Here is a 27,678-nt window from a genome sequence, read left to right on the forward strand (position 1 = left end):
GAGTAGATGAAGTACAAAATTGTTGGAAAATTTTGAAAATTCAAGATATGTCAATATATAATTTCTCCACTATTCAAATCATTAAGGGAAGAAATAACGTTCAATTTTTAGTTTCCATTCCTTGCAATCGATGCAGACAATTTTTACCTTGCATAAAGATCCGCAGTCTATTGATAAATGTTAAATTGCTGTTAGCATGTAAGAGAGACGTAAATCGAGCTCGCCTCCTGGCTGGGAAAGCTGAGCGTAATAAATGAATAATGATAAAAACAAATATTGAACTTTCTACGAGCCCTATAGCGATCGGCTTCATTCACCAAGCAAGTTTATGTGCTCGGCGCAAATTTACATGAGACGATATGGCTTATTTAATCAACTAATTATCTCGATATCTCGCGGGCTCAGATTAGACGTGTAATTAGTTGAACCGGAAGCGTCGACGTTGCGAATGGGATAGTCCGATGAGAGTAAGAAAAACACTGATACGATCGTTTCCACGGTTGTTCGTTAAATGTTTGTTTGATATGGCCTTACAAATTCTGAAGACTCGCCGCTATTACATTGACCCCGATTTTCAAACCGCAATGGTAACCTAGTAATGTTGCTTTAGCGCCGCGAACTTCTTGGAATCACCTATAGTAAAACGTTTACTACTTACGCCTCGACAGAAATTATTTCACGGATGCTACAGAGTGGTCCGATTCACTTTTCAAGTTACACGAAACTTCGGGACTCCGCTGAAACGATGCATAATTCATTTAATAAAGGCAATTGGACTTGTTTGAAATTCGTTGCAGAATTAAAACCGATCCAAATAACAAGAGAGAGCACGGAGAAATTATAATTATAATCATTGTTATTCCTTGTCGTCTTATGATTCTTCTCTGTCCTTGTGCCAGAACCATATTTTGTGTATAAAAAATTATACTTAGGGATCAGGACTTACCATAATAATAATATTTTAACTCTTTTATTGTATCCTTAAAATTTGTAACAAGCTTTCTCAAGCTTTATAATGAACAGACTGCGGATGTTTATGCATTTTCCAATTTTTGTAGACAAATTTGAAGAAAGTGGAACGAAAGAAAATCCTATTTTTAATGGGAACAGCCACTGTAAACCTAAAACAGATGAAAATTGTATAAAATTCTATCAAATTTTATATTCGAGCCCTTTCTGAACATTTTCATAAGCCGTAAACGCATAAAGATCCGCAGTCTAATAATGAGACTAGATTTGTTGTCGTTACTTATATCACTAGACAGCGGATCTTTGTGCAAAATAAAAATTGTCTACCTGCATTGCAACATAGTGGAATGAAATGGAAATTTATTTTCTCCCTTAATATGGTTAATAGGTTGAAAATAATGTAACAGTATTTTTAAATTCTTCTAATGTTTTTCCTGTTTTAAATGCATAAATTCCGCAGTCTAATTATCACAGTTTAAATATCGAATTTCTCGAGAATTCGAGATTGAATGATCATATACGTTCTACACCCACCGTGTACGAAGGGACTCTCCGAGCAAATACGCCAGACTTGTTACCAACATAAACTGTCATAAACTCAATTCCCGATGATTCTCTATTCGTCTTCGGACATCCGGGACCTTGGTCCTCGCGAACTCGACGAAAATGTAACGCACGATCGTCGACAACCACAAGAGCGAGCGTCTCCACTCCTCTTCCATCTGCTCCGCCCACCAGCGTGTCCCGACAGGCTATCTGTGACACGGGTCCTCCGTCCGAAGGAGAACAATGCCAGAAGAGGATGGCTGGAAGCGCCGAAGGCTTTCGGTTGACGAAAGTGACATTGATCCAGTCAACTAGATCTGGAAAACCGAGTAGAGGGATGGGTGGAGCCGAGACGGGGAGGGGCGGGAGGGAGCTGTAAGTCGTAAAATAAGATGAAGAACAATAGCAAACGAAGGACATCGAGGTTGTAGAAGGGGGAGAAGTAGTAGATCCGTATTGACATTGCTCGTTGACGGTGGTGATGCTCGACTGGAGAGACAAGCACAGTCCTCGGTGTTTGTACACGGTCAAATCAGCGTTTTGCTATTGTGTCAATGGTGGGTGGTCTCTGTACAGGTGAGACAACGCCGCGTGTACACGGACACGACGCGGCTGATTTAAAAGCTGTCACATGCAACATCTGCCAATGCAATCGCACCACTCAAGGTTGACGATCCCCACCGACCGGGTTCCTTCGATAGTTATAATTTACTATAAAACGGCAAAACGATCGCGATACTTTTAGAGTTTTCACGCCCCGGCTCCAGCACGGGCACGACATACCATCCGGGCGACCGGTCGCAGATCGCGAAATTCAGAGGATCCACCTGTCGAACCACGATCATACAAGCTGCAATACCGTTATCCGTACTCGTCGGTCCACAATGCTACAGAAACTCTTCATCATCCTCTTGGGGATATGCTGCTCCAGCTACGCGTTGCCCCCAGCGGTGAGTTCTGCATCTCATTTTCACACGCCGCACACTGGGCCACAGTCAGAAAACAGGTGGACAAGTCGTTGCAGCGAGTGCGTCTTCGATCTTAAAAATCCGTGGCGGACTCGTTCGCGAATAAAACTTTTTAATGTTTTTACAGAGGTTTCAATTTATAGCGTTCTTCAGGGGAAATGGGTCTTCAGTTTCCCATCTACTACACCTTGTAAAAATATTTTAGAGGAAAATGTATGATGCGCGACAATAGAATCCTCAAGCTTTGAAATGAGTCCATGTATCTTGCTGTACGATTGTTTCTTAAGAAATTACAACGGGTTAAATGTCGCTAATTCCTTGGAAATATAAAATATAAAATACTGTGTCTTAAAGATTGCCAAAATCCTGGATGTTTGCAATGAAATTATTTCAGTACGAAGCAAGAACCACTGCGATTAGATTTTTAATTATTATTCTGCGAGACAATGATGATGAAACATGTAATATGAAATTGAAATACGACATGCAAGTCAGAGATTTTATACATTTATTAGTTCTGATAAGAGTGAGAAACACGTTAAATGAAAATCATGTTGAAATTTCATGAATAATTTCATTGTGTCTAGACATTTGTCTAGGAAAATGTAAATTTGTATAAAAACCGGAAAATAACTCTACTTCTTCATATTCCTTTCAGATAACGCAGATCAATAGGAGCTTCCTTCGCACCTCGAATGCCCAAGTACCCTATAACATTACGAATGCAGGAACGGAATTTGATTTCAATTCGCCGTCTTTTGGTCCTTCGAAGAGACCGAACGTCTGTAGCGACTGTGGTAAGTGTGGTGGCTGGTATGAAACCAATCGTTTCTAAATAAAACATGAACTACTTAAATATACTTTATGGTTTTTTTTTTATTTGTTGTGTAAAGTAAATACTAAATTTGTACCGTCCAAAAATATGATAGAGGTAGGTTAGCATTCACTTCCACAATTAAAATATAATGAATCTTAATTTTTACATCACTTTTTCTTGAAGTGGACAGCATTTGCTGTAGTAAATTATGATTTTTGTAAATATATTAAAAAGTACTGAAGAAAATGTAAAAATTATACTGTCTAAAAAAATAATACGGGTGGGGTAGTATCCACCCCTGTATTAAAACAACTTCCACCCTCTGTTTTAATAAATAAAATAAATTTGTCTTTTCACGATATTAATTTTTATCGAGGTAAATTACATTAAAAAATGGTACTACGTGAATTAATACCGGTTACAGTGTGCGGTGTGGGAAGAAAAATTAGGATCGTCGGTGGAGACGTAACCAGCGTACACGAATACCCGTGGATGGTTAGCATCAGCAACCATGGTGCATTTTACTGCGCAGGAAGTTTAATCACTCGGAGACACGTGCTCACGGCAGCTCATTGTATGGAGGGGTAGGTATTGACATGAAAAACGTTCCACTGAACATGAAACCTTCAATAACGACGTCTGAAATGGATTTTTATATTTCTGGAACACTGCTATTTCAAACAATTGATAATGCAAATTCATTTTTTTTTAACATTCTGCTACATTTGCACAGATTCCATGGAAATATAAACGTGAGAACAATACAGTAAAGCCTTGATCTAAGCCTGAGTCCTTCTCTACGTTCGACGCGGTCAGCGAGGTCACAAATAGTAGAACTGCATGATCTAAAAAACAGCACGGGCCCGCGGGTTTTTTCTTAGATCGAAGGCTTTACTGTATTAGCAAATTCATAAATGCATCATTATATGATGACAACGACATTGAATTGCTGGATCGACATGCTTTCATGCTGGCTTCAAAATAAGGGTTCGAAAATGCTTCGGACCATTAAGGGTTGCAGAGGTTGCTGGGAAAAATTTATTAACGCTACAAGAGGGGTGAACCAGAGTCGCCACTAAAAATTGATGTACCATTATTCAAAATATTTCATATCTATAAAAACAAAAAAAAAATAATACAGTATGGAATTATACCAGGTCGGAAGAAATGTTTCATTTTCGAGTCAAAGTAGCTCCGAGTGCAAAGGGTTAAACAAACAATGACACCATTTTATGTCCCCCTCGAAACCATACAACTTTTGTCCGAAACATTTTTCTCCAAAATGCTTAATTTCCAAGATATACGTCTGTTTCACTTTAAATAACTCACCCGTTATATTATAAGAATATTTTAAAATTATATTACCATTAATTTTCATCCGAAAATACATCAGAAATTTCTTCCTCGGATAATGTTTCTTCTTCATTTGAGGCCATGCGTAGCTGAACGTACAGGCGTACGCGAAACGCTGCTAAACGCTTAATACTAAATTAACTATAAAATTTGAATCCGGACATATCCGGAATCAAACTTTTGTTGGCCTATAATCACAAATCTTTACCGAATGTAATGAGACCAAAAAGAGCACGCAGACTCGCACAGAAATATAACAAAATCGTCAATAAAGTTTTGTAATCGTAAAAGGACTCACAGAATTATTGGCAATGTTCAAATATTAATAACTATACTAATTTAGATGATAACACAAAATGAAATCTTCGCGAAAGTGCTCTGTATATATTCCTGAACAACTTTTGTTCAATACAAGAATTTACACAATTTTCCTTAAAACACTTGAAAATCGCCAATGAACGGATGCTGTTTTAGAGACTGTTTAAGAACGCAAAGCGCGCCTTAAAGTCTCTTGACTTTCGATGGAATTTACTACTTTACGGGTGTACAAATAGAAAAAACGATATTGCAGCTTCAGACCTTTAACTACGGCGGACAGCAAAAATTTTATGACACACACAAAAATTTAGAAATCGATTTTTTCCATTTTTTCAGGCCAAATACCTCACTGTGAGACGATACGATTTATCGTACGACTAGTTGTACGACAGAAGTTGCTTCGACCGTTCGAAAGAACAATTGTTTCTTGAACTTGTCGTACAATGAATCATATCGTCTGCGGGCCATTTTACTATCAAGTCCTCGATGTGAGATTGTATCAAAACGCGTGTAAAGGAACGGTTACTCCTTCCAGATTCAACACGAAGAGCATCAAACTGGTTCTGGCAGACAGCGACCGTCCGAAATTGGACAAAAACGCAATAGTTCGCCGCGTCAAATCAGTCGCCATCCACGAGAACTTTCACTCGTACACGTTCAACAACGATATCGCTATCATCGAAATGGATCGTCCCGTGGATGTGAATGGTATCGTGAGAACCGCGTGTTTGCCCGAAGACAGTAAGTATGCGTGTCGCACTATAGAGTTGCGCAATCGCTCGGACAGAGACGAGAAAGGTACCCTAAGCAGTTGATTGTAGACACGCGACGAGAACATTACGATTACACGAATTGACCACGCAACTAATAAACATCGAGCTAAACATTTACATAGAGGCGATATTAGACAACGAACGCAAATCAAAACTTGATAAACGTCCAAGATAACGATTGCGCTTACGAACGATGTTAGAATTTGTTGTTATTTTTCGAAACATACGTTAACATAATCTTACAATGAAAGTTCCATTATGATACCATAGTAGACAGCTAACAATAAGAAATGCTGAGAGGTCTGACCAGAAATACCCGTAACCACTTCACCACTACGCCACGTATGTATGTACAAGTCCCTAACAGGATGAAAAGCAGAGCTGGGGAAAATAGTATTTTAAATAGTAAATAGTAAATAATCCTATTTATTTTTTAAAGAATGTGTACAACTTTGAAAATGAAATATTTTATTTGATGCAGTAATTTTTGAAAATAAAATAATTTATTTGATGCAGTCATTTTTTTGAAAATAAAGTAATTTATTTGAGGCAGTAAAATTTTTGAAAATAGTATTTTATTTGAAGAATATTGAAAATATTTATATTTTGTCTTTATTTTCAATTTCAATTTTAAATATTATTGCTGAAAATAATGGTTCGGATTCAATACATTTATGAGTGTAAATCGTTTCTTAACGATAAGATAGACTATATGTTTATGCGGTTTCTCAGAGTATTATAACAATGCAAAAAGTAAAATATTTTATTTCGTGTTTCTGGTTGTCAAAATAGAAATATTTTATTTTTTGAATCAAATTGTTGAAATAGAAATATTTTATTTTGAGGTTCAGATTGTTAAAATGGAAATATTTTATTTTCGAAATTGTATATCTTATTTAAAATACTATTTTCTTTAAGCAAAATAAAATCTAAAATATTAAATAGTATTTGAAATATCTGTTTCGCCAAATAATGCCCACCTCTGATGAAAAGTGTCAACTAAATCAAGTGAAATTCGTAAGATTCTTTAAAAATGCACAGTAAAGATGATTTAATTATTCCTTGGGGGTTTTTTAATCCTTCAGAGGCGACGCGCCAATTTCTTTTTGTACATAATTGCCTGAAAATTTAGAATTTTTGATATTCGATGCTCTATATAGAATTGTCAAATTAATTCGCTCCACTTTCATTTAATTTTATGAAAAGATATAGGACTATGAAAGTATGTCTACAACTATGAAAAGTATGTCTACAACTATGAAAAGTATAAGGCTATTTCCTGTAAACATTCCCGATGTGTTCAGCCCAAGTATATTAACATATACCTACGTAATTCCCTCAAATAAAATGAATAGAAATTAGAGAATCTTATTCCTGAAATGTTGGGATTAGAAGCGCAAGGCTGAACAGATTTCATTCTATTTTTAGAAGCTATCGACTACACAGGAGCAACGGCTACAGTGGTCGGCTGGGGTCGAACCGGAGAGGATCAAGCTGTGAGCACTGAACTGCGAAAAGTTAGCCTTCCAATTTTATCACAGGAAGAGTGTGATCAGGCAGGATATCAGAAGAAGCGGATTACCGAGAATATGTTCTGCGCTGGTTATCTGGAAGGCGAACGTGACGCCTGCTTCGTAAGTACTTGACCATTTTCTCATGTTAATTCTTTGCAGATCAAGACTTTTTGCGATGGGCATTAAAGTCTTGTCACATATTTTGAGATCTCAAAACAAATTTCATATTGCTGAATTAAACTTTAGAAACCGTACGTTGTCGGTTATTGTATTTTCTAATGTAAGAATACTATTCATGATGTACCATCATTGTTTTAAGGGTGACAGCGGTGGCCCTCTTCACGTGAAAGGAACGTATGGACACCTTGAAGTAGTAGGTAAGGCCATCAATAAATATTTACAATAGTTGTTACAGTAAAGTCGCATTTACTATCCGCGATCAGATACGCGATCACTGTCCAGTGCCTACCCACGCCACTGACTTGCTGTCCTTTTCTACGTTCGGCTTTCTTTTGAACTCTCGGCGCGGTCGGCGCGGAGACGCAGTCATAAAAAAATAATGTCGGTACGCGATCACTGTCCGTGCAGAACACTGGCTGTTGGACAGTGAACGCGACGTTACTGTAGAACAGTCAATGATCAGTTCGCAGATTTGTGTGTGCATTGAAAATATGTAAAATCTTCGAAGACGTATGAAACAGAAAATTAATTTGAATTCAATACAATTAATCTGGACTTGAACAGTCTAGTTATGGTAAACCGTACTTTTTTAACATTCATTTTAGGGAACAGAACTTAGGGCGACAGAACATAAGCGTGAAAGACGACGTGCTTTGGATGAATTTATTCAATAATCTCCCACAAGAACATTTTCCATATTTTAACAGGACACAAAATTCCATAAATAAGATAGCTACCTAAAATACGTGCTGAAATCATTTTCTGTGCAGGTATCATTTCATGGGGCCGAGGCTGCGCGAAACCGAAATTCCCAGGCATCTACACGAAACTGACAAACTACCTCGGATGGCTGACAGATCATTTAGACGGTGAATGCGTCTGTCCACCGCCACGTCACTAATTTCTAACACATGTCTCGAAACATCTCACCAGCGTGACACACAGCCAGTACCTTAAGAAACAAACGATCAAGCACCTTGCGAGCCTTGAACTTATTAATATCTATAATGTTTTAAGATTATTCGGTAAAGCTAGATCGATCAGTATTAAGATATAGTATACATAGATACATACACGTATACCAGCAAGCTTCATCGACCACGTATTCTTAAACGATTCTACATTCAGGATGATAAAGATATATTTTTGTAAATAGCTGCAGACCATTTACCATGGAGTTATCGTTGTGAATCATTAATTTATTGTTGTTGTTGATTCGTTGCACGTAGTTAAGGTAATCTAGTCCTATGTACATAAACGTGTGCTGACTCTACACGACGTCGCACTCCTCGTACGAAACGATTGTTAAATAAAGAATATGTTTACTAAACTCTATTATTACATTTTTATAAAACACTGCCAAAAATGGCGATGCGCGGAAATAATAATAGTTATTATGGTAGGTTAGAGAAGGGGACTCTTCACCGAAATTAATGATTTTGAAGTATGTTGTCAAGGTCGTCATTCTGAACACATTCAATTAAATTATATTTAATATTCATCTCTATCGAAATGGTAAATAGAAACGTGGTGGAGTAGTAAAATTTCATTTGAATTCATAAATAGTTACACATTAAATAATAATTAGCAAAAATTAGAACTCGACGGATCGGAAAGAGGCGAAAAACCCTAGAGTTTTTGTGTCGCTCTTCATATTTCAATTGCAATAAGCACATCGATCTTCTTTCCGAGCGGAAAAACCCCGAAAACCGGCCGGTCTACAGCAAACCGGTAAAAAGTAACGGTCGTTGAAAATCCGGCTGAAAAAAAGAGGTAGACATTAAGGAAAAGATGTTAGATAAACGACAGAGTCCCCGATCGAGATGAACGGGCAATAACGGAAACCGGGTCAGTAGTCAGAGACGTTTTGCTTTCAATGGTGAATGTGGGTTAGTGAAACCTTCAGACCGTTACCAGCGACTCCTGTGATTCTTCCCGAATTGAAACAGGAATGGCAGCTCCTCGAGCTGATAAGAAAGTGAACTCGATGCAACAACGAAATACTTTAAAAGAAAGCGATCCGTTAACAATAGTTTCATTGCAACGAACCGTGCGTTTAACAATATCTTAAGAAACTATAAAGTGATGCTCTTAAATGCATTCTCCTTATACCGATGGGAAAGTGAATTCAATTCAACAACTTTAATATCCTTTAAACATTGGTCAAAGACGCCAGTAACAACGTAACTAGAATAATGTTCCCGTTCTACTTCGGAGGAATGTTCAAAGATTTATTTTTAATTAAGACACTCCTCGCGCGATTGTACCTCTGAAATTGTTACCAAAGACAACAATCCCGACGAGAAAGTAAAAACTCTTGTCATGTGCGATGGCGCACGCGACGGCCAAATCAGCAGCCGAGAAGCTCCGAAACAATTTAGGGGAAACTTTTTTAATAAAGCCTCTTCATGGCCAGGCGACATTTCTGCGGCTCCGTTAACTTTGTCGATTTCATCAATCGGACTTACCCAGGTCGTCCACGTATCGTCCATCCGGACGATCACTGAAAGAGAAATTTTTTGAAAGGGTTCCGAAAGCGTGTCTTCGGTTGATAGAGTGGGGCGGTCGGTTCGAATGAATAAAAGTGGTGCGATCCTCGTTGGTGGGAGGGTCTTTTGGCTCTGAGACAGGACCATCTCGGAAAGATAGCGCGCAGATGAGTACTCGCTGCGTGTTAATTCTGATCTACGGAAAAATCGAATCGGAAATTTTCAGAAAGGAGTGAAAATCTTGGAGCATCGGAGCTCTGGGGGAACAAGAAGTGGGCGACGTTTTGCGCGGGAAGCTAGAAATTAAGGTATCGCCGGTGGAAGGTCTGCGTCGATCTTTCGTGGAAATAGAGGCTCCCGCGATCGATGAGCGGTGATAGCGATCGCGTGACACTAATCCTCGGCCACGACCATCTTGCCAATTTCGAATCGAGAGGATCACGTGCGATCAGCGTCGCGTACTGAATGGGAAGAGCAACAGGACACGGACAAAGAACTTTCTTCGCGAGCGTTGAACGGCTGCTCGGTCTTGGTCGGTCAGTCTGGCGTCTACGTGGTGGAACGGTGAAAGCGTCTGCACCACGTCGCTGATCTCCTGCAGCTTCTGGATGAAGTACAGGGCCAGAAGGTGAAGGAGATCTACGAGCAACGGATGGTGCGTGGCCACGAGATAGAATGCGCGATCATCAGGCGACCCGTGGAAGAGTCAAGCGCTTAGCAAGCTCGGTGGGCGACACGACAGAGATTCTACCGTGACATTTCGCCGCCGCTCGTCGAAAAATGACCGTAAGACCAACTTGGATTTTTGGATCGGTCCTTCTGCTATTCGCTCACACCGCCTGCCTCGACGTCGACTTCCTCGGAGATGGCCCGACGACCACTGCGAATCACTCTGTAAGTAACGTGGATGCTTCTTTCATTCATAAGGAAAGTGACACGACTCAAAATATATTTCTAGAACAAGTATAATAATTAGACTGCGGATTTTATGCATTCATGACAAAAATGGACACGTGCAGTTTAAAGCAGTGGACGAATTACGAAGATTTAAGGACATCAGTTTATTCATTTCAGCTTAATAAGACAATTAATTTGCAATCAATGGAAACGTTGTTTATTTTGCATAAAGATCCGCAGTCTAATAATAATAAATATATAAATTTTGTGGTATTCATTCATAAGGAAAGTGACGCAACTCGAATAATATTTCTAAAACGAGTATAATAATAAATATGCTAAATTGTACTTTATAACTCTAATATACATGACAATTCACCCAGTATCTAAATAACAACAAATTATATTACATTTCTATGTTGGTTATATACGATAAAAAGATTGGCAATTTTTTAAGTAATTGCCCTGTAAAATTTCCTGCGTATGACTCGTGTCATTTTTCATTGTTATTGACACTGTCAATCGTGTCTCTGTGTTTTCTCGATTCACCCTCGTTCGACGCGCCATTCTTTTAACTATACACTTATACAGGGTGGTCCAGTACAAATTAGCACATCATTATCTCCGCTGTTTTTGTAGGTGAGAGAGTTTCGAAGATTTCAAGGTTACCTTCATTTTTCAAAATAGAAACATATTTTTCCAAAATGATGTGCTAATATGTGCTGGACCACCCTTATAATCGTTGATGTTCAGGATCAGTTTTTTTAAACATATTTTTGAAGGTACTTTTCATAGCATGTTAATAATAATGCAACAGCTGTTCATTTAATTAATTGGCCAGAAATAGAATAAACTCTGGGTCAGAATAGATCCGAATAATAATCCTTAGACCACTGACGGACGATTGTGGTTGACAGAACAAGTATGTTCATGTTTGAACTACTATAACTTGAAAAAGTTTGCTGTTTTAAAATGACCAGTATCCGTTCAACGTTAACTTGGAATGAAAGTTTACGCTTTTCCTGGCCGATTTTCTTTGTTCTAGACAGTGTGACTTTTCGAAATGAATTTCGCTCGCGCAAAATTCCCGATTCGCTCGAGTATACTGGAAATGAATGATAAAGACCTTGACCCATCAATCGTGGTTACTGTCTCTCGTCGTTCTTACTTATTTGTAATGGAAAGTGAGCGCTCCGCGAAAGTGTTACAGTGACGAGTTTCTTTCAGACGATGGATTCGACACACAATCGAAAGGGCAAGTTCCTGTTCGACGATTTGTTCGGTTTCGACGTCGGTATCGGTGGAGACAGCGAGGATGAAACGATACGAAATTGCACGTGCGGTAAGCCCAGATGCATAGTTTTCTTTTCTTTAATTAACACTTTTCTGAGTGTACGTTCATTCAGAAAGCACACCATTTAAGTATTACAAACGTGTTTAGCAGCAGATTGAAATACTTAAGCAGGTTTAGAAACTCAGTTTCGAGATTTCTTGAAACTTTCCCAATGAACTCCCTTGAAAGGAGTTCCCAATTATTACATTCTTATTTAATTATTCCAGAAATATCCATAAAAGTGGGAATAACATACAGTGAAACGAATTAATATCCGGACGCTCTAAAAAGGACGATAATTGTTGGGAAGTTGGAGCAATTAGTTTACTACAGGATGTGAAAAGAAATTTTTTCAAAAATCGCAATTAATTGAAATTGTAGATCAAAATACTAAAAGTTGCATTGCTACAGCTTGTTTATGTGGGCCTATATTGAAAATTTAAAAAATAAGTTTTATAGATCCGTGTCAATTAAACGTATCCTGAAAATTTTGTCAAAATCGGTCGACGTTGCAATGAGTTACAAACGTTTAAAGATTGACAACCGATTCCGATGAAACTTTCACAGTGCATGTAATTAATACAGATCTACAAAACGTATTTTAAAAATTTTCAATATAGGCCCACATAAACGATTTGTAGCAATGCAACTTTTAGTATTTTATCTACAATTTCAATCAATTGCGATTTTTGAAAAATTTCTTTTCACATCCTGCAGTAAACTAATTGCTCCAGCTTCCCAAAAATGTTCAAATCGTATAGTACAATATTAAAAAAGTTATCGTCGTTTTTAGAGCGTCAGAATATCAATTCGTTTCACTGTAGATAAAAATATGATTAATAATCTTGGAGCATGAGTACTACGGAAAGTAGAATAATGAAATTCATCTACACCTTTTTACGAACTTTCTATTCTAACTGGTTAACAACGTCATTAATTATTTAACGGAGAACTGCAGATTTAATACATTTGTGATACGGAGGATGATTGAAAATTCGAAATGCCAAAAGATCAACAAGGTGCAACTAATCGGTGTAATTTACAGCAACCAAATAGAATAAAACATCCGTTGGCCTGAATACCGTCCAGATTCGTATTAAAAAGCGGAATTGATAAAAACTGGTTTTCATTCGTAGCATTAGCGAAAGTGCAATTGAAAAATCACTTTCCTTCTTGTTCCTTTACGCCGGTCCGTTGCGTCACATAACAGAATTTACACTTGACCGTCATTGCAATCTACTCAAAGTGGGACCAAATAGAAAGAGACAAACTAAGCACGCATTAAAAGCAATGGCTACCGCTATTCGCTTTCTCCAACTGATCTCTATCTCATCTAAACGGCTCCAACTAAAAGGTCCTGTCGAAATGATCGCGGGGCGCGTTTCTTCATAATTAGTGACTGGACTGGTCAACCGAGCTGTAGTACTGTAATGTAGTAGTATTACTGACTCAAATATCTGAACGATTTTCTTAGTACTGTACCCGAGTTTGTCGTGCACCTTTGTGACCAAATTTAATTATTTTTTAAAGAAAAAATTTGTGACCACCCTTCATGGACAAGTAAATACGTAGGAAGAAAGCTTCATAAAATTTATTGAATTCTTATTTGCCGAGACATCTGACACTAGACCCTCCAGAATAGTAAATCATGATAATTAGATGACAGTACATATGATAATTAATTACACAGCGGATCTTCATGCAAAGTAAAAATTTTCTGCCTAAATTGCAACAAACTGGAGTGAAATAGAAATTTTCTTCTTTCTTAATATGTTTAGTAGGTTGAAGATAATACATATAACAGTAGTCTTAAAAAAATTATTCTGATGTGTATACTATTTTAAATTACACCTACTCATATTTGTCATAAATGTTCAACAAAAAAATTGGGATGAGTTAAAGAGTAAAGTGCAATTGCACCTGGGGGTTGCATCTGTGCATCCATATAACAAATAAGATCATAAAAAGTTAGACGTATCATGACATAATTTTTTTCTATATTTACTTTAAAAAAAGCAGTAACTTGTAACAGTTCCCAGAACCATCCTGTATCAGAGTTGGGCATTAATCAATTAAAATTTTTATCATAATTGATTGATTTATGTGTAGGATTAAAAAAAGAAATCATCGAAAAATCGACGATTGATGAAGTTAGTCGTCAATCGTTGATTAAAAGAATAAATCATCGAAAAAATCGACGATTGGATCAATCGATTGATGAAGATAATCGTCAATCGTTGATTAAAAAAAGAAATCATGGAAAAAAACATAAAAGCACGTAAACAGAGTTTATACTATAGACATTTTTGTCAGTATTCATATAATTTTGATTCCGTATTTCATTTCGAAATTTCAGCGGTTAATCATTAATCAATTATCCGATTGACGATTACAATTGAAAGGGATGTAGTCATTAATTGCAATTAACGACTAAAGTAGACATTTAATTGTTAACCGCAATTACCGATTAATAAGTATTTAATCGTTAACTGCAATTTTAACGATTAATAAGTATTTAATCGTTAACCACAATTTTAACGACTGAACTAGGAGATTAATTGTTAGTTGCGATTAACGATCGAAGTACAAATTTAGTCGTCAATCGTTGATTAAATTTTTGCCCAACTCTACCCTGTATAAACGGTTGACTTTTGTAGCGGAGACTGAGGTAAACTTTTCAGATGTACAATTTTTTTTCAATGTATACACAGTGTCCAGATAATTGCTATCTATCAACCTGCCCCGGTCTCCCCTGCCATACAATTATTGAATGGTTTTATTTCAACAGGGGCTGTATACTTAGTAACGAATGACAAATTCCCTTTCAGAATGCGGTCTGTCCAATCAAGAGAATCGTATCGTCGGCGGAAAACCCACGACCCCGAACAAATATCCCTGGGTGGCGCGGCTAGTGTACGAGGGTCGCTTTCATTGCGGGGCCAGTCTCGTTACCAATGATTACGTTATTACTGCGGCTCACTGTGTACGTAGGTAGGTCTCTGATTTTCGCCACGAGCAGGTCGCAGCTCGCCGCGGCTCTCAAAACAATTTACATTATTACCGGACCGTGGATTCTGTGCGTATGTAATAAACTCAACTCTGCAGAACATGATGATACAGAAAACATGAGGCAAGAGTGATGCACAGTGGATTCAAAAAGAAACACAAAATTTCCTGAAAACAAGCAGCAGGGAAACTGAGAACTCATTATTACTCAAAAATGTTGCAAGTTTAAACGTCTCCAAAATTTACAAAAATTTTCTGATAAATGAAGCTGCCGTTTGTGGAGTAAAAATAAGGATCAAGTTTGAAGTTGATGGCACACTTCTCGCTCGAAGCTCGATAAAACGACTAAGAAAAATCGTCTATCAATTTTTAAGGTATCGTTATGAAGAGGAAGCTTCGATCTTTAAATCTATAGCGGTTTTAGTCCCGAAAAAAATTTTTCAAAGTTTCCACAGACGTTTGAATGTATAACATTTTCGAGAAAAACGTGTTCCTTGTTTTTTGCCCAGTATGCATTCTGAAAAAATCGTAGGACAAAATGAACGATGGATTATGAAACTAGAGGCTTCTAGCTTTAAAACGAGTCCAAATTTATTGACGTGCAATCGTTTTTTCCGACATTATCATAATTAAATGTAGGCAATTTTTCGAAAATTGGTTATTTAATGTTGAAAACCTTCTTGGATCCACTGAATGGTACCAGCCAATATTTTCAATAAAATTCAACGTGTTTTCTAGATTGAAACGTTCGAAAATCCGTGTGGTTCTCGGAGACTACGATCAGTATGTGAACACGGACGGGCGAGCTATAATGAGAGCAGTGAGCGCCGTGATTCGTCACAGGAACTTCGACATGAATTCGTACAATCACGACGTCGCTCTGCTAAAACTCCGGAAATCTGTGAAATTCTCGAAAAGCGTTCGGCCAGTCTGTTTACCAAAAACAGGTAAGACACCAAGGAGAAAGTTTGGATAATTACAATTCGATCGATGAGTAAACATGTCCATCCTTGACTCAGACACGTTGGTACACCCAACTTGCAAGACGCCTTCAGACTTTCGGACTCATTAGAGTAGTTATAATTACGAAGTTTCAGTTTCTTTAAAACTCCTCTTGGGAATTAAGAGGATCTATTACGTTTCGTGATTAAGAACTTTCAGTGTAGCAGATTTTAAAGTTTGCAATGTTTACAGTAAACATAAGGGTACTTGTTCTTGTGTTAAATCAAGGATAGAAATGTTAACAATAAGGCATGAAGACGGAATCGTCGCATGGAAAATATTCAGAAAAGCATTATATGTATAAATTATACTTTAGAAGTACTACACGAAAATTGTTAAATCTAATATGATCTCAAAATGAAACAAATACTTTTCAATGTAGCGTACGATTTTTTCGATGTTTTAAATTATTGTATTTTTATAAATATTTGAACTTAGTTTTAGAGAAAGATTGCATTTTTTAAACAGCCGCAATTTTCTTGCCTTCTTGAATTATTAAAGAATAGTACGCTACATAGGAAAGAATTTATTCTTGATAAAGTTCCAATAAGAATTTTTTTAATGAGCGTGTAAAATGAAATTCATAATTCCCGCTACTGTATTTCTCCAATTTACTTATTAAATCTATAATTGTGCAATTGATTTATGAAATTTGCATATATCGATGTTCACAGGCACCGATCCTGCCGGGAAAGAAGGAACCGTGGTGGGTTGGGGTCGTACATCGGAAGGGGGAATGTTAGCGGGAATAGTTCAGGAAGTGCAAGTACCGATATTAAGTTTATTGCAATGCCGTAAGATGAAATATCGAGCCAATCGAATTACAGATAACATGATTTGCGCCGGCCGCGGTAGTCACGATTCTTGTCAAGGTGACAGTGGCGGACCACTTCTCGTGCAGGAGGGCGACAGACTCGAAATTGTTGGTAAGACACGTGCATTAAGATATTTATTCATAGATTTATTCAAAACCACGATACGTTACCTCAAAAATGGCAACAAATAATAGAACCGAATGAAAAATATGTCATTAAATACCTTAATTATCTTAATTTTATGTTCAAATTTTAATTTAAAATCGCTACGAACTTTTGTCCCAACCCAATAATACAGTAGACTGCGAATCGTTGTACAGGGTGTATAAAAAGTAATAGTCATCCGTTCTAGGGGTGAATGTACACCTCTGGATTGGTGGATATTTGTAAGATAACTCGCCGCATAATTGCTTACAACAAAGGAAATTGTTGGTAAAATTGTTTTTTACATCAATACCTTCTACTTATCAAGAAAAGAAAAAGTTTGAAAGAAGCCACATGTCGCAAACAAATAGTTATCGAGATATAAGCTGTTAAAGTTTTTGAAAAATTTGAATGTGTAGAATTATACGTATAGACAAAAGCTTACTACTACAGTGCACCCGACCGTGTCGATGAGACAGCGGACTACCCTTATAAACACGTCATTGATGACCGTAGACAATGCCGAAAGGAATTTCTTTGACAGTTCCCCCCCTTCTCAACCTAAGATCCTTCCGACACACCCCTGTCCAATTAACAGTCGCTACATTTCCCCGCCTAAATCCACCCTTAACCATTCACGAAAAACCGAAGTGACAACCGCAGTATTATTTTGATCGTGGTCAGAGTAACTTCTTCCCGTTCGCTGTCACGATTTTGGATAATGTGTTGTTTTGTGCTTCACAATTATTGTGAGACGTATTCGCGCAAATGGCGGTGTCCTGTTGATCCGACGGTGAAACAAGAGATTCCGAAAAATTTGTAAGTACCTGTACTTGACATTAGTATTTTATAACCCAGGATTAATATTTTTATGTATAAAAATGGATATAAGGTATTCTTTCATATTTTGCTACTTTTTTATGATTCGAATGGGCAGGGAGACGATCACTTGGTACGGGCCTAGCGACGAATGTCGCTTTTTCGTTTGTCGAGGCACGCACACGATTATGTGTTCTGTCTCATCGACACGGTCGGGTGGACTGTAGTAGTAGGCTTTTGTCTATACGTATAATTCTACACATTCAAATTTTTCAAAAACTTTAACAGCTTATATCTCACTAACTATTTGTTTGCGACATGTGGCTCCTGTCAAACTTTTTTTCCTCTTGATAAGTAGAAGGTGTTGATGTAAAAATCAACTTTACCAACGATTTTCTTCGTTATAAACAATTTGGCGGCAAGTTTCCCTTACAAATATCCACCGATCCACAGGTGTAGATTCACCCCTAGAACGGATGAACATTACTTTTTATACACCCTGTACAAATTAAATATTCTCTGCATCGATCGCAATCCTTTATTAATCTTACTGAATTTAAAACGATAATATTCTTACAGTCTTTCAATTTAAGATACTTCTACTGTGCTAATTCGCCTATTCGCGTTCGTCATAAATGCGCAAACTCCGCAGTCTAGTAATGAGTGGCCATGCTGCTTTTGCCGGATCAGTGTTAATGCCACTAATGACGGTATTATGGCAAGTTCTCTATATTGATTTCGTTGGCCAGCAATTATCAGGGTGAATATTCGTAAAATATTTCACCGCGATTGAATTTATGATATAATTTGCGAACAATTTTAATGAAAGTTCATACAAAAACTAGATTTTTATTCCTCTACTAAGAGTTATAAAAATCATACATTCTTAATGTAATTTTGAAGCAATCGCAAGGAAAGAGCTTCATACTTCATACTAACCTTCATTAGACCTTCATACTAACAGAAATTGGGAACTGTTTTGGAAATTATGAAAGTGGAATGTTCATTAGAGAACGCCGGCACGACGCGACGTTCATTTGAGAGACGTAAGATCGATTCATAATTGGCATCCAAGTATAATTTCCGTTGCGAAGGAGCAAGAATTTCCAGACTGATCTAACATAGTGTATAACTTTCTAACTTTGCTTTACTCCCAAATGCAGGAATAGTTTCCTGGGGCATCGGATGTGGCAGAGCAGGATATCCTGGCGTGTATACTAGGGTAACCAAGTACCTGAATTGGATCAACGCGAACATGAAAGAAGGATGTATATGTGGAAGCTGAGGGAAATTAATCATTCAGGGATAGACAATTTATTTATTCTCTGTCGCGTGTGGAAAGACAACGTGCAGTTGATCTAAGAAAATCGTAAGAAAAGCGTAATCCAATACGGAGCCGACTATATCGGTGTGAACCACTGCTAATCCACTTACAAAACTTCTTTATCTCTGATTACTTTTTTTATGGGACTTTCACCAACTTTTATGTGGCATTTTTCTTAATGACACTGAACACGATATAATTTCAACTGTATTTAGTGGTTCCTTCTGGTCTTGGCAATTAATGCACCGAGAGTCGATGACGTAGAGAATCGGTTACTTACTGGAGCGCGATAGTGGGGGTAGCCTGTACTACGTCATCGACTTTCGGAGCACCAGTTGCCCAGGCCTGCTTTAATTGACGGTACGCAGTAAGTTTTCGACCGCGTTGTCCGTGTTTGCACGCGCTATCCTTTAAAAAAAAAATAGTAAACCATAGAAGGCTTCACTTAAAAATAACAAACCGTGAGAACGACTAAACAGTTGTAATTATTATCACCGACTCGTGTTAATCGACGAAATATAATGGATGGCTCAAAGATGAACACTGTGAAATTGAAAAACATGTACATGTAATGTAAATCTAACACTTTTAAGAAACAGCGTGTAATATTAGATCATTTAGTAATGTAAATAAATAGTTCTATAGGTAGTATTATAACGACGCACTTGAACTTAAGTGATAAAAGGTATCATACACTTTTAACTCAAGAACTTAAGTTCCTTGCACTATGAAACGTGCTCCTGCGAAGTAGTCAGAATTTATGTAAATAAATTATGTTTCAGAAGAAGTGACGATATATTCGAAAGTACCCAAAAACTTCTTGTTTCCACACGTCTCGAAAAAGAATGTAATATTTCGTGGACAAGTTGCTATTGACTGTACAATTTCCTGTACTCGTGACACACCTATTGTTGCGTGAATGGCAGCGAAACGTTGCTGGCATAATCACTAGCGTGTGTAACGGTTTATGTTAAACCAGAATTAAGTTAATGAAGCGTACGCTCTGCCGACAGCAGAACAACGGTACGTGCGCCGATGCATCTGTATTTAAAAACAATACTCAATCGTTGTATGTGTTATGTCGATCTGTTACAACAAATATATTTAACTTGATCTTTTATTCGTCGTAAAATTATTTCTGAATTTCGTAGCTATTATAAGTACATATAGTATTGATCGAAGTATTAAATCAATTCCTTTTTTGTAAGAATGCGCGAGAGAAAGAAAATACATGCTTTACGCTTGCTATGTATGCTACCAGCCAAGCATTGAAGTCGCTGCTCGACGAATGGAAAACTTACGAATTTAACCATTCTTTCTACAGTTTGAGCGTCTTACATTTTTCTTTTTGAAGGAACGGTGGATTTCACTGGTCTAGATCATTATTAGACTGCGAATTTATGTGACAAAATTGATATTTTTACTGTTATAAGAAATTAAAAACTGTTACAAAAAATCAAACGAATTTAATTATTGCATTATTTTCGACTTGATACAATTATCAAAAGAAAGAATACATTTTTATTCCGCTTCTGATCTCTGCAATTAACTTGGAAAGTTTTTATTTTACGCGAAGAACCGCAGTCCGATTTTATTATAATTAGACTGCGGATCTTTATGCATTTATGAAGAAATTGATTGGGTGAAATATAAAACAGCAATAGATTAGAAACATTTAAGGACGCTGTAACGTTGTTTTTAATGTAACAATGTCGTCAAGGGATCAAAGTAATTTTTACTTTCTTCCTACATCTCACAATTAATGCGGAATATTTTTATTTTGTATAAAGATCCGCAGTCTAATCTAAAGCATCACCGTTTCATTAAAAATATCGTTCTTTCTTAGTTTCTACAATACATATATCGTACCTATTCCATTTATAATTACATTTTCATTGTTCCTCTCATTAACTAATCATTGCTTTACAATTAAATCTTACTTGCGCTTGAAAATATCTACCACAATTCAAGGTGTAACACAAAAATTGCGAGCTGAAATATCCTCTCGTGTGTGAGATCACGCTAAGCATTTGGAAACAAATACATTAGGAATAACATCGTTATTTCGCGCAGGCTAAAAATACTATAGTTGATAGGAGCAACACCGTGAAAACAGGAATTCCTCTCGGCGGCGTCGGGGGATTACAGAAACAACTTTTTTCGGTTCTCGCGAATCAAAGATCATACGTCCGAAGAACGACATAGACGCATCGTAATTTAGCTGAAAGTGGAAAAACCAGACCTTAATGGTGATATCGTACGAGACGGCTCTTTCTTCTATCTTGAAGCGACGGGGTTTCGTTAGTGTGAGACGTTCGCGGTAAAACGGTACCAAATGACGCGCCAGGCTTCTACGTAATAAGAACTCTGCATATGTATAATAAGATGCGCCTGGGTCGCCATAAACTTCTCCCCGGGAATCTGCATTATGCATGCTGGAGAATGAATTTTGGGTGCGTCGAAACAAGTTGCCCGAAACACCATCGCATTCGAAATGTCATCTACGAATACTTCGGCGTAAATTTCGCGTCTGCTGAAATTCTGAACGCGATTTTTTCATAGCAAATTATAAACGGTTTTTTGCCGATTTTAGATCCGTACAACCTTTCAGTTTCTACGGTGAAAATAATTGTAAACTTCGTCGGCAAGCCTGTTTTTATGCGAACTCTCATTTTCAACATTCATATTTTCCAAAAATACCTCGTAAACCGAGATATTTGACGTTAAATTGTCAAATGTGAGAGGTGAACTCAAAACCATCTTTCTCGAAAGTTTTTCATCAATATCTCAAAAACTAATAAAAATCCGCCATTGAAATTTTATAGCGAGCATTCTCTCCCCCTTCCTAGACTGCTGATCTTTATGCAAAATGTTTTGCATTGATTGCGGGAAGCAGAAATAACATAAAAATTGATTTCATCCCTTAACGATTTTATTACATTAAAAGCAACATTGAACATTCTTGAATTGTTTAAATCTTCTACTGTTTTATACTTCGCCCAACGAATTTCTTCATAAATGCATAAAGATCCGCTGTCTGGTCATAATAAGTACGGCAGCCTCCGCTGGAACAAGAAACAGCGATCAAAGAAATATTGAGTTAATGCGATTTCCTCCTTTTTGCTTTAACGATATTTTAACGACATTATCGTTAAGTATCAGTAAAACATCGATAATCGATAGTCACACCTCTAGCAACTCGGGCATTAATGTCAAGTCGATTAGCGTCGGTGAATGAAAATCGTCGAAAAGGTCCCGTGACCCTGATGACGGTCAATAACAGTCATCCGTAATTCGACCCTGAACGTGAACATCAACTGGTCAGGTACTGTCCAGTCGCCGACCAGTCGGCTGTGCCCTCCTTCTCTTCTGGAATAGCAATTACCTCTTCGACCTGACTCGCCCTCAGTCGCCGTGGAACACTGGCGATAGTAACACCTGGCCAAGGACATGTCCGTAACTCGTCCCTGACCGTGCGCGCGCGCCGAATCTTTCACCGATAGAATCTTTCCTTTGATACGTGACGCGCGAAAGTTCACACCGATAAAGCAGGATTTAACTCGATCACAGGAAAATGAGGTTCTCCTGTTGCCTTGGAGTACTATGGCTGGCTCTATTACTAGCCTCAACACCTTGCCAGGTAAGATTATTTATAGAACGAATCGTTCTATTTCCAGCGACCGCAGGATTAGGATCTTCTTCGAATGTTGCAGTTATTTTCTCGCGGGACACTTGCCTAAATTTTTCTTAGGCTAGGTCACGAAAAAATAGTAGAACGACACGATCTAAGAAACAGCACGGACCCGATAGTTTTTTTTAGATTAAGGCTTTACTGTATTGACAATCCTAAATTCCAATAGTTCTCCTGCCATTTAAAATTTGACGTACACAATTTTGTTGTAAATGCATAAAATCGTCGTATGTCTATTATGAATACTACAAGAATTTATTCGTAACACGTAACACTTGTGCGTCGTAATATTATTTAAAATAATCTCTGAAAGTGTGACTCGCGTGACTACAAATATCATTGCTTGTGCATTTTAATATCTTATGCATTTTTCTCTTGTCCGTTTGTGAACATCTAAGAATGTAGAATTTTAAATCAATGTATCTGGTTGTTCATGAATAAGTATGTGTAAACACGAATAAAGTAAGCAAACTTCTAGGCAGGAACATTTGCTGAAAAAGTGAAGAACTTTTTCGGCATCTTTGGTAACAAGCCACCGGCATCCGAAGAATCGCCTGCACCATGTTACTGCAGTGAGTATGACTATATTCTCTTAAGCTTTTACTTAAATTAATTTACTACACTTTACTTACTGACTTTACTAATTTAAAGGTTGCGGAATACGAAACGAAGAAAGCCGCATAGTTGGCGGTCAAACGACTCACATAAACGAATTTCCATGGATGGCGAGGCTTTCGTACCTGAGCAAATTTTATTGCGGCGGTACTTTGATAAATGACCGCTACGTCCTCACCGCAGCCCATTGCGTCAAAGGGTATGTACAACCATAACAGAACCTCAAATACCAAAACAATCCAGTTACTATAAAAAATTTAATCACAATCACGTGTTGTAAAATATTTTCCATTGTGCATTACTAACATTTGAAAAATGCAAACACATGAAAATTATTTAACCGAAACTAAACATTTACAACATGTATTTTTGACATTAAGAGTTCCATTGGACAAAGCATCACGGTAAATATTCTATTCCATCGAATCAATTCTATTTCATTCGGCCTGTATAATTTATTGTGATCCACGATTGTAGACACCATACAAAATGCATAAAATCCACAGTTGAACGGTTAGAAGCATCGACGGTTAATAAATGGAGAGTAAGTAATATTATCTTATCTAGTTTGTTGTGTCAGCTTGTCATTGTCCGTAAACAGATGCCAATTAACGAATAGGTCAGACGATGAAACCAAAGAAGGACGCCGAGTGCCTTTCTCAAATCTCCATTTAAATCGCTAATCATAGTCCTGTTCTCGAGACGAGCATGGTCAGCTTTTCTAGTCCCGTTTTCAGATTCATGTGGTTCATGATCAAGGTCACCTTCGGAGAACACGACAGGTGCCTCGAGAAGGGGGTGGAAACCAGATACGTGGTCCGAGTGCTGATGGGTGACTTCAGCTTCCTGAATTTCGACAACGACATCGCTCTGCTGCGACTGAACGAGAGGGTGCCCTTCAGCGACGCCGTTAGACCCATATGTTTGCCATCTGTGAGAGGTAACCATTTAATTTCTCCTCACCTCGAAAGACAATAATTAGCCAACTGCGGATTTTATGCATTCCTGGTGGCGAGATTCGTTCATGTACTTTTGAATTTGTTGTCGCGCATTTTTGAAGTGAACGTTAACGTCATTACATATGAGAAATACGAATAAAAAGAATATTGTATACATACATATACAAGAAGAATATACAAACATTTTGTTGTCACACGTTTTTTAACTTACTGCTTTGAAATGAACGTTGACGTCATTGAATAAGAAATACTAAAGCTACATATTCTACAAGAAGAATATACAAACATATACAAAGAAAATACTAAAAGTTGTATTCTTTACGTATTCTTTAAATTTTCAATATAGGCCCACATAAAATAGTTGTAAAGTACAATTTATAGTATTTTCTCTACAATTCCGGCCAATTACAATTATTGAAAAAATGTTCACATCCTGTACGAAACTAATTGTTCTAACTCTCCACGGAAAGTATCGCTGTATAAGCACAGACGCTTCATTTTAGTTGTAGCAGGAGAGAGTGATGGTCCGTGACGCCAACCCCAGCGTCAATATCCGCTGAAACATTCGTAAACAAAAACATATCGTGTCGAGCGAGGTGGTTGCATCGATTCGGGCCGGGTTTCGCTACGCAATTCCGTCAATCAGCCTATTATTTACCGCCCGATTGGGTTGCACCACTGCAGCCATAAATTAGTCAACATACGGGTACCGTGGCCGAGTGCAATCACGCGATAACAGGCGATTTTTCGTAAATCGGGGACTGCAGTTCGCCTTTGTTCGAATCGAACCTCGATAACCGTGGATGCTACCGAATTGCGTAACCGGTGTTACACGTGTTACCGATATTATACCTGTTACCGATGTGCGCTCAATGAAAAGCGTAAGTGGATCGGTCGGCGTGAAGCGAAACGTTGACCAGGCCGAGCAAACATCATCGTTGCCGCTAGATTCGGCCGTTCGTTTTCCTTTTTCGTTGCCGATCGTTCCGCAGTTATCTACATACGGGTCGCATAAATGCTTTCAGATAACTTGTATATCGGTACGAAGGCAATCGCGTCCGGCTGGGGCACCTTGCAAGAGGATGGGAAACCTTCGTGTCTCCTGCAGGAAGTCGAGATACCGGTTATGAGCCTTCAGGATTGCCGCAACACCAGCTACAGCCCCCGTATGATCTCCGATAACATGATGTGCGCTGGATATCATGGCGGCAAGAAGGACTCTTGTCAAGTAATACCTTTTATTTCCCTTTCTCCAGCCCTCTTCAACCTCTCCAGCCTGCCATCGCGTGTCTCGTACAGGCTCTGCCTTCTCAAACTACCTCAATTATCACGCTGTCATTAATGCTTCATCTCGAACGGTGACTCGAAACAGATGTACGGTCAGACGACCGGTTTCGGAATTTTTATTTACAGTTATTAATAATTTATTTATTATGGGGTAGAGACTAGATTCTAGAATTGCAGGGCTACGGGATGCGCCTTCTCATTTCTCGATAATGCAAAGATGGGGTTTTTCAGTAGTCTAAAGCGCTAAATAAAAGATCGATCTAGACCTATAAAAGTCTAATTCTTACGTTTACGAGGCGTAATTTTCATTATTCGGCAGCATGTAGCTGTCGCAGCTTTATGAAAATAGCCACATGCGCAGCTTTATGCTTCCGATTAATGCAAATTACGCCTCGTAAACGTAAAAGTAGTACTGTTGAGGGCGATCGCGACTTTTGACTACTGAAAAATCGCACTTTTGCATTATCGAGGAACGAGTAGATATATCCCGCACCCTTGCAAACCTTCAAACGAGAGTTTACTCCTGTGCTTCCCAAACCGTGCGCCGCGAAATAATTAAAATAATATTCTCAATATAAATCATAAAAACAATTAGCTACTAAAATATATGCATATATATATAATAGGTGCACCGCAATTTTTTCATTTGCTGTAAAGTGCGCTGCGAGTAAAAAAGTTTGAGAAGCACTAGTCTACCCTTCAACTATTTCGGTATTTCTTGGAAAGTTCTGGTTCGAAGCGAGTCTTTGTCGCTAATTTCTCAAGTATCTTTCCGACGCAACGTGGAAGTTCTACCTTCCCTTACAATGGTTCTTCGGTATTCCAGGGCGATAGCGGAGGACCTCTGATAGCTGAACGCGAAGACAAGAAATACGAGCTTATCGGTGTAGTGTCCTGGGGTAACGGATGCGCACGACCAGGATATCCTGGCGTCTACACAAGAGTCACGCGATACATAGACTGGATCATCTATCATTCGCGAGAAGGCTGCTTCTGCGAGAATAACTGAAGCCGATGCTTCCATGCAACGAGAACTACAACTTTGACGAAATTTCTAAAGCGTTCAGTCACTGCCGTCAGAAGAAAAATTGTTTCGAAACACACAGGCTATAGTGTGCAATTTTATAACATCATCGACAGACTCGAGATATTTTTAAACGAAATCGTAAGCGATAACTTTGATTCAGATCAAATATGAAAGTTCGAAGATGCGAATCTCGATTCCGCATGAATTGTACGAATTCTTGCACAAACTTCTGTAATCTCTGAAATCTTTGAATTAGTTGATACTGTTTAGATATCTAAGATTTTGTTAACTTTGACTAGTTGCGTGGACAAATACTTTAATTATTTAGACGACAGGAGATTGGTACATGTATTTTTTCTAGTATTTAAATATTTTTAATCAGAACCTGCTCGCTCGCAAAGGGTTAAACATTCTCCGGAGGGTTTACAGACTTCTCGCGTCCAGCCAGTGCGACTAACTCATACTTGAGAAATACTCAATTTTTCATGTACCTTGCGTTTCATGAGATTGTCTTGATAACCAATTTTTAAATAAGACTACGAAACTGTAATTTGCTCAACGTATGAATAAGACACTGTGTACTCCGAAGACTTAAATATTTGTTACGAACGAATTAAATAATAAAACAACACAAAGTTCTAGGTAATTATTTACAAAAAGGTACTTCCACCGCGATGACCCTGACGTATCGATCAACCAAAAAATATGGTTGTACAAACTATATTTTGTGTATTCACAAAAATCTGTTAGGATGACTATAGCAAACTCCGCCTTTCCTCAATAACCGAATTTTTAACATTTTAAAAAATAAATTCTTCTAATATTTTAGTAG

General features: G+C 37.9%; 2 protein-coding genes across 2 annotated transcripts; both read left to right on the plus strand.

The window, feature by feature from the left end:
- Positions 1–2,250: 2,250 nt before the first annotated feature.
- Positions 2,251–8,753, plus strand: LOC143210783 (trypsin 3A1-like). The gene is made up of 7 exons (XM_076427976.1): positions 2,251–2,465; positions 3,142–3,280; positions 3,725–3,884; positions 5,507–5,712; positions 7,173–7,378; positions 7,578–7,635; positions 8,209–8,753. The coding sequence occupies exons 1-7, from the start codon at positions 2,400–2,402 to the stop codon at positions 8,337–8,339; spliced, it is 966 nt and encodes a 321-aa protein (XP_076284091.1). The 5' UTR covers positions 2,251–2,399; the 3' UTR covers positions 8,340–8,753.
- Positions 8,754–10,062: 1,309 nt separating this feature from the next.
- On the plus strand, positions 10,063–27,504 carry LOC143210794 (transmembrane protease serine 9). The gene is made up of 13 exons (XM_076427985.1): positions 10,063–10,821; positions 12,052–12,166; positions 14,986–15,148; positions 15,902–16,110; positions 16,840–17,091; positions 19,107–19,223; positions 22,451–22,556; positions 22,838–22,907; positions 23,437–23,530; positions 23,610–23,772; positions 24,299–24,513; positions 25,558–25,760; positions 26,646–27,504. The coding sequence occupies exons 1-13, from the start codon at positions 10,708–10,710 to the stop codon at positions 26,826–26,828; spliced, it is 2,004 nt and encodes a 667-aa protein (XP_076284100.1). The 5' UTR covers positions 10,063–10,707; the 3' UTR covers positions 26,829–27,504.
- The last annotated feature ends 174 nt before the right edge of the window (positions 27,505–27,678 follow it).

This window comes from Lasioglossum baleicum, chromosome 7 (genome assembly GCF_051020765.1).
Source record: "Lasioglossum baleicum chromosome 7, iyLasBale1, whole genome shotgun sequence".
Lineage (NCBI taxonomy): Eukaryota > Metazoa > Arthropoda > Insecta > Hymenoptera > Halictidae > Lasioglossum > Lasioglossum baleicum.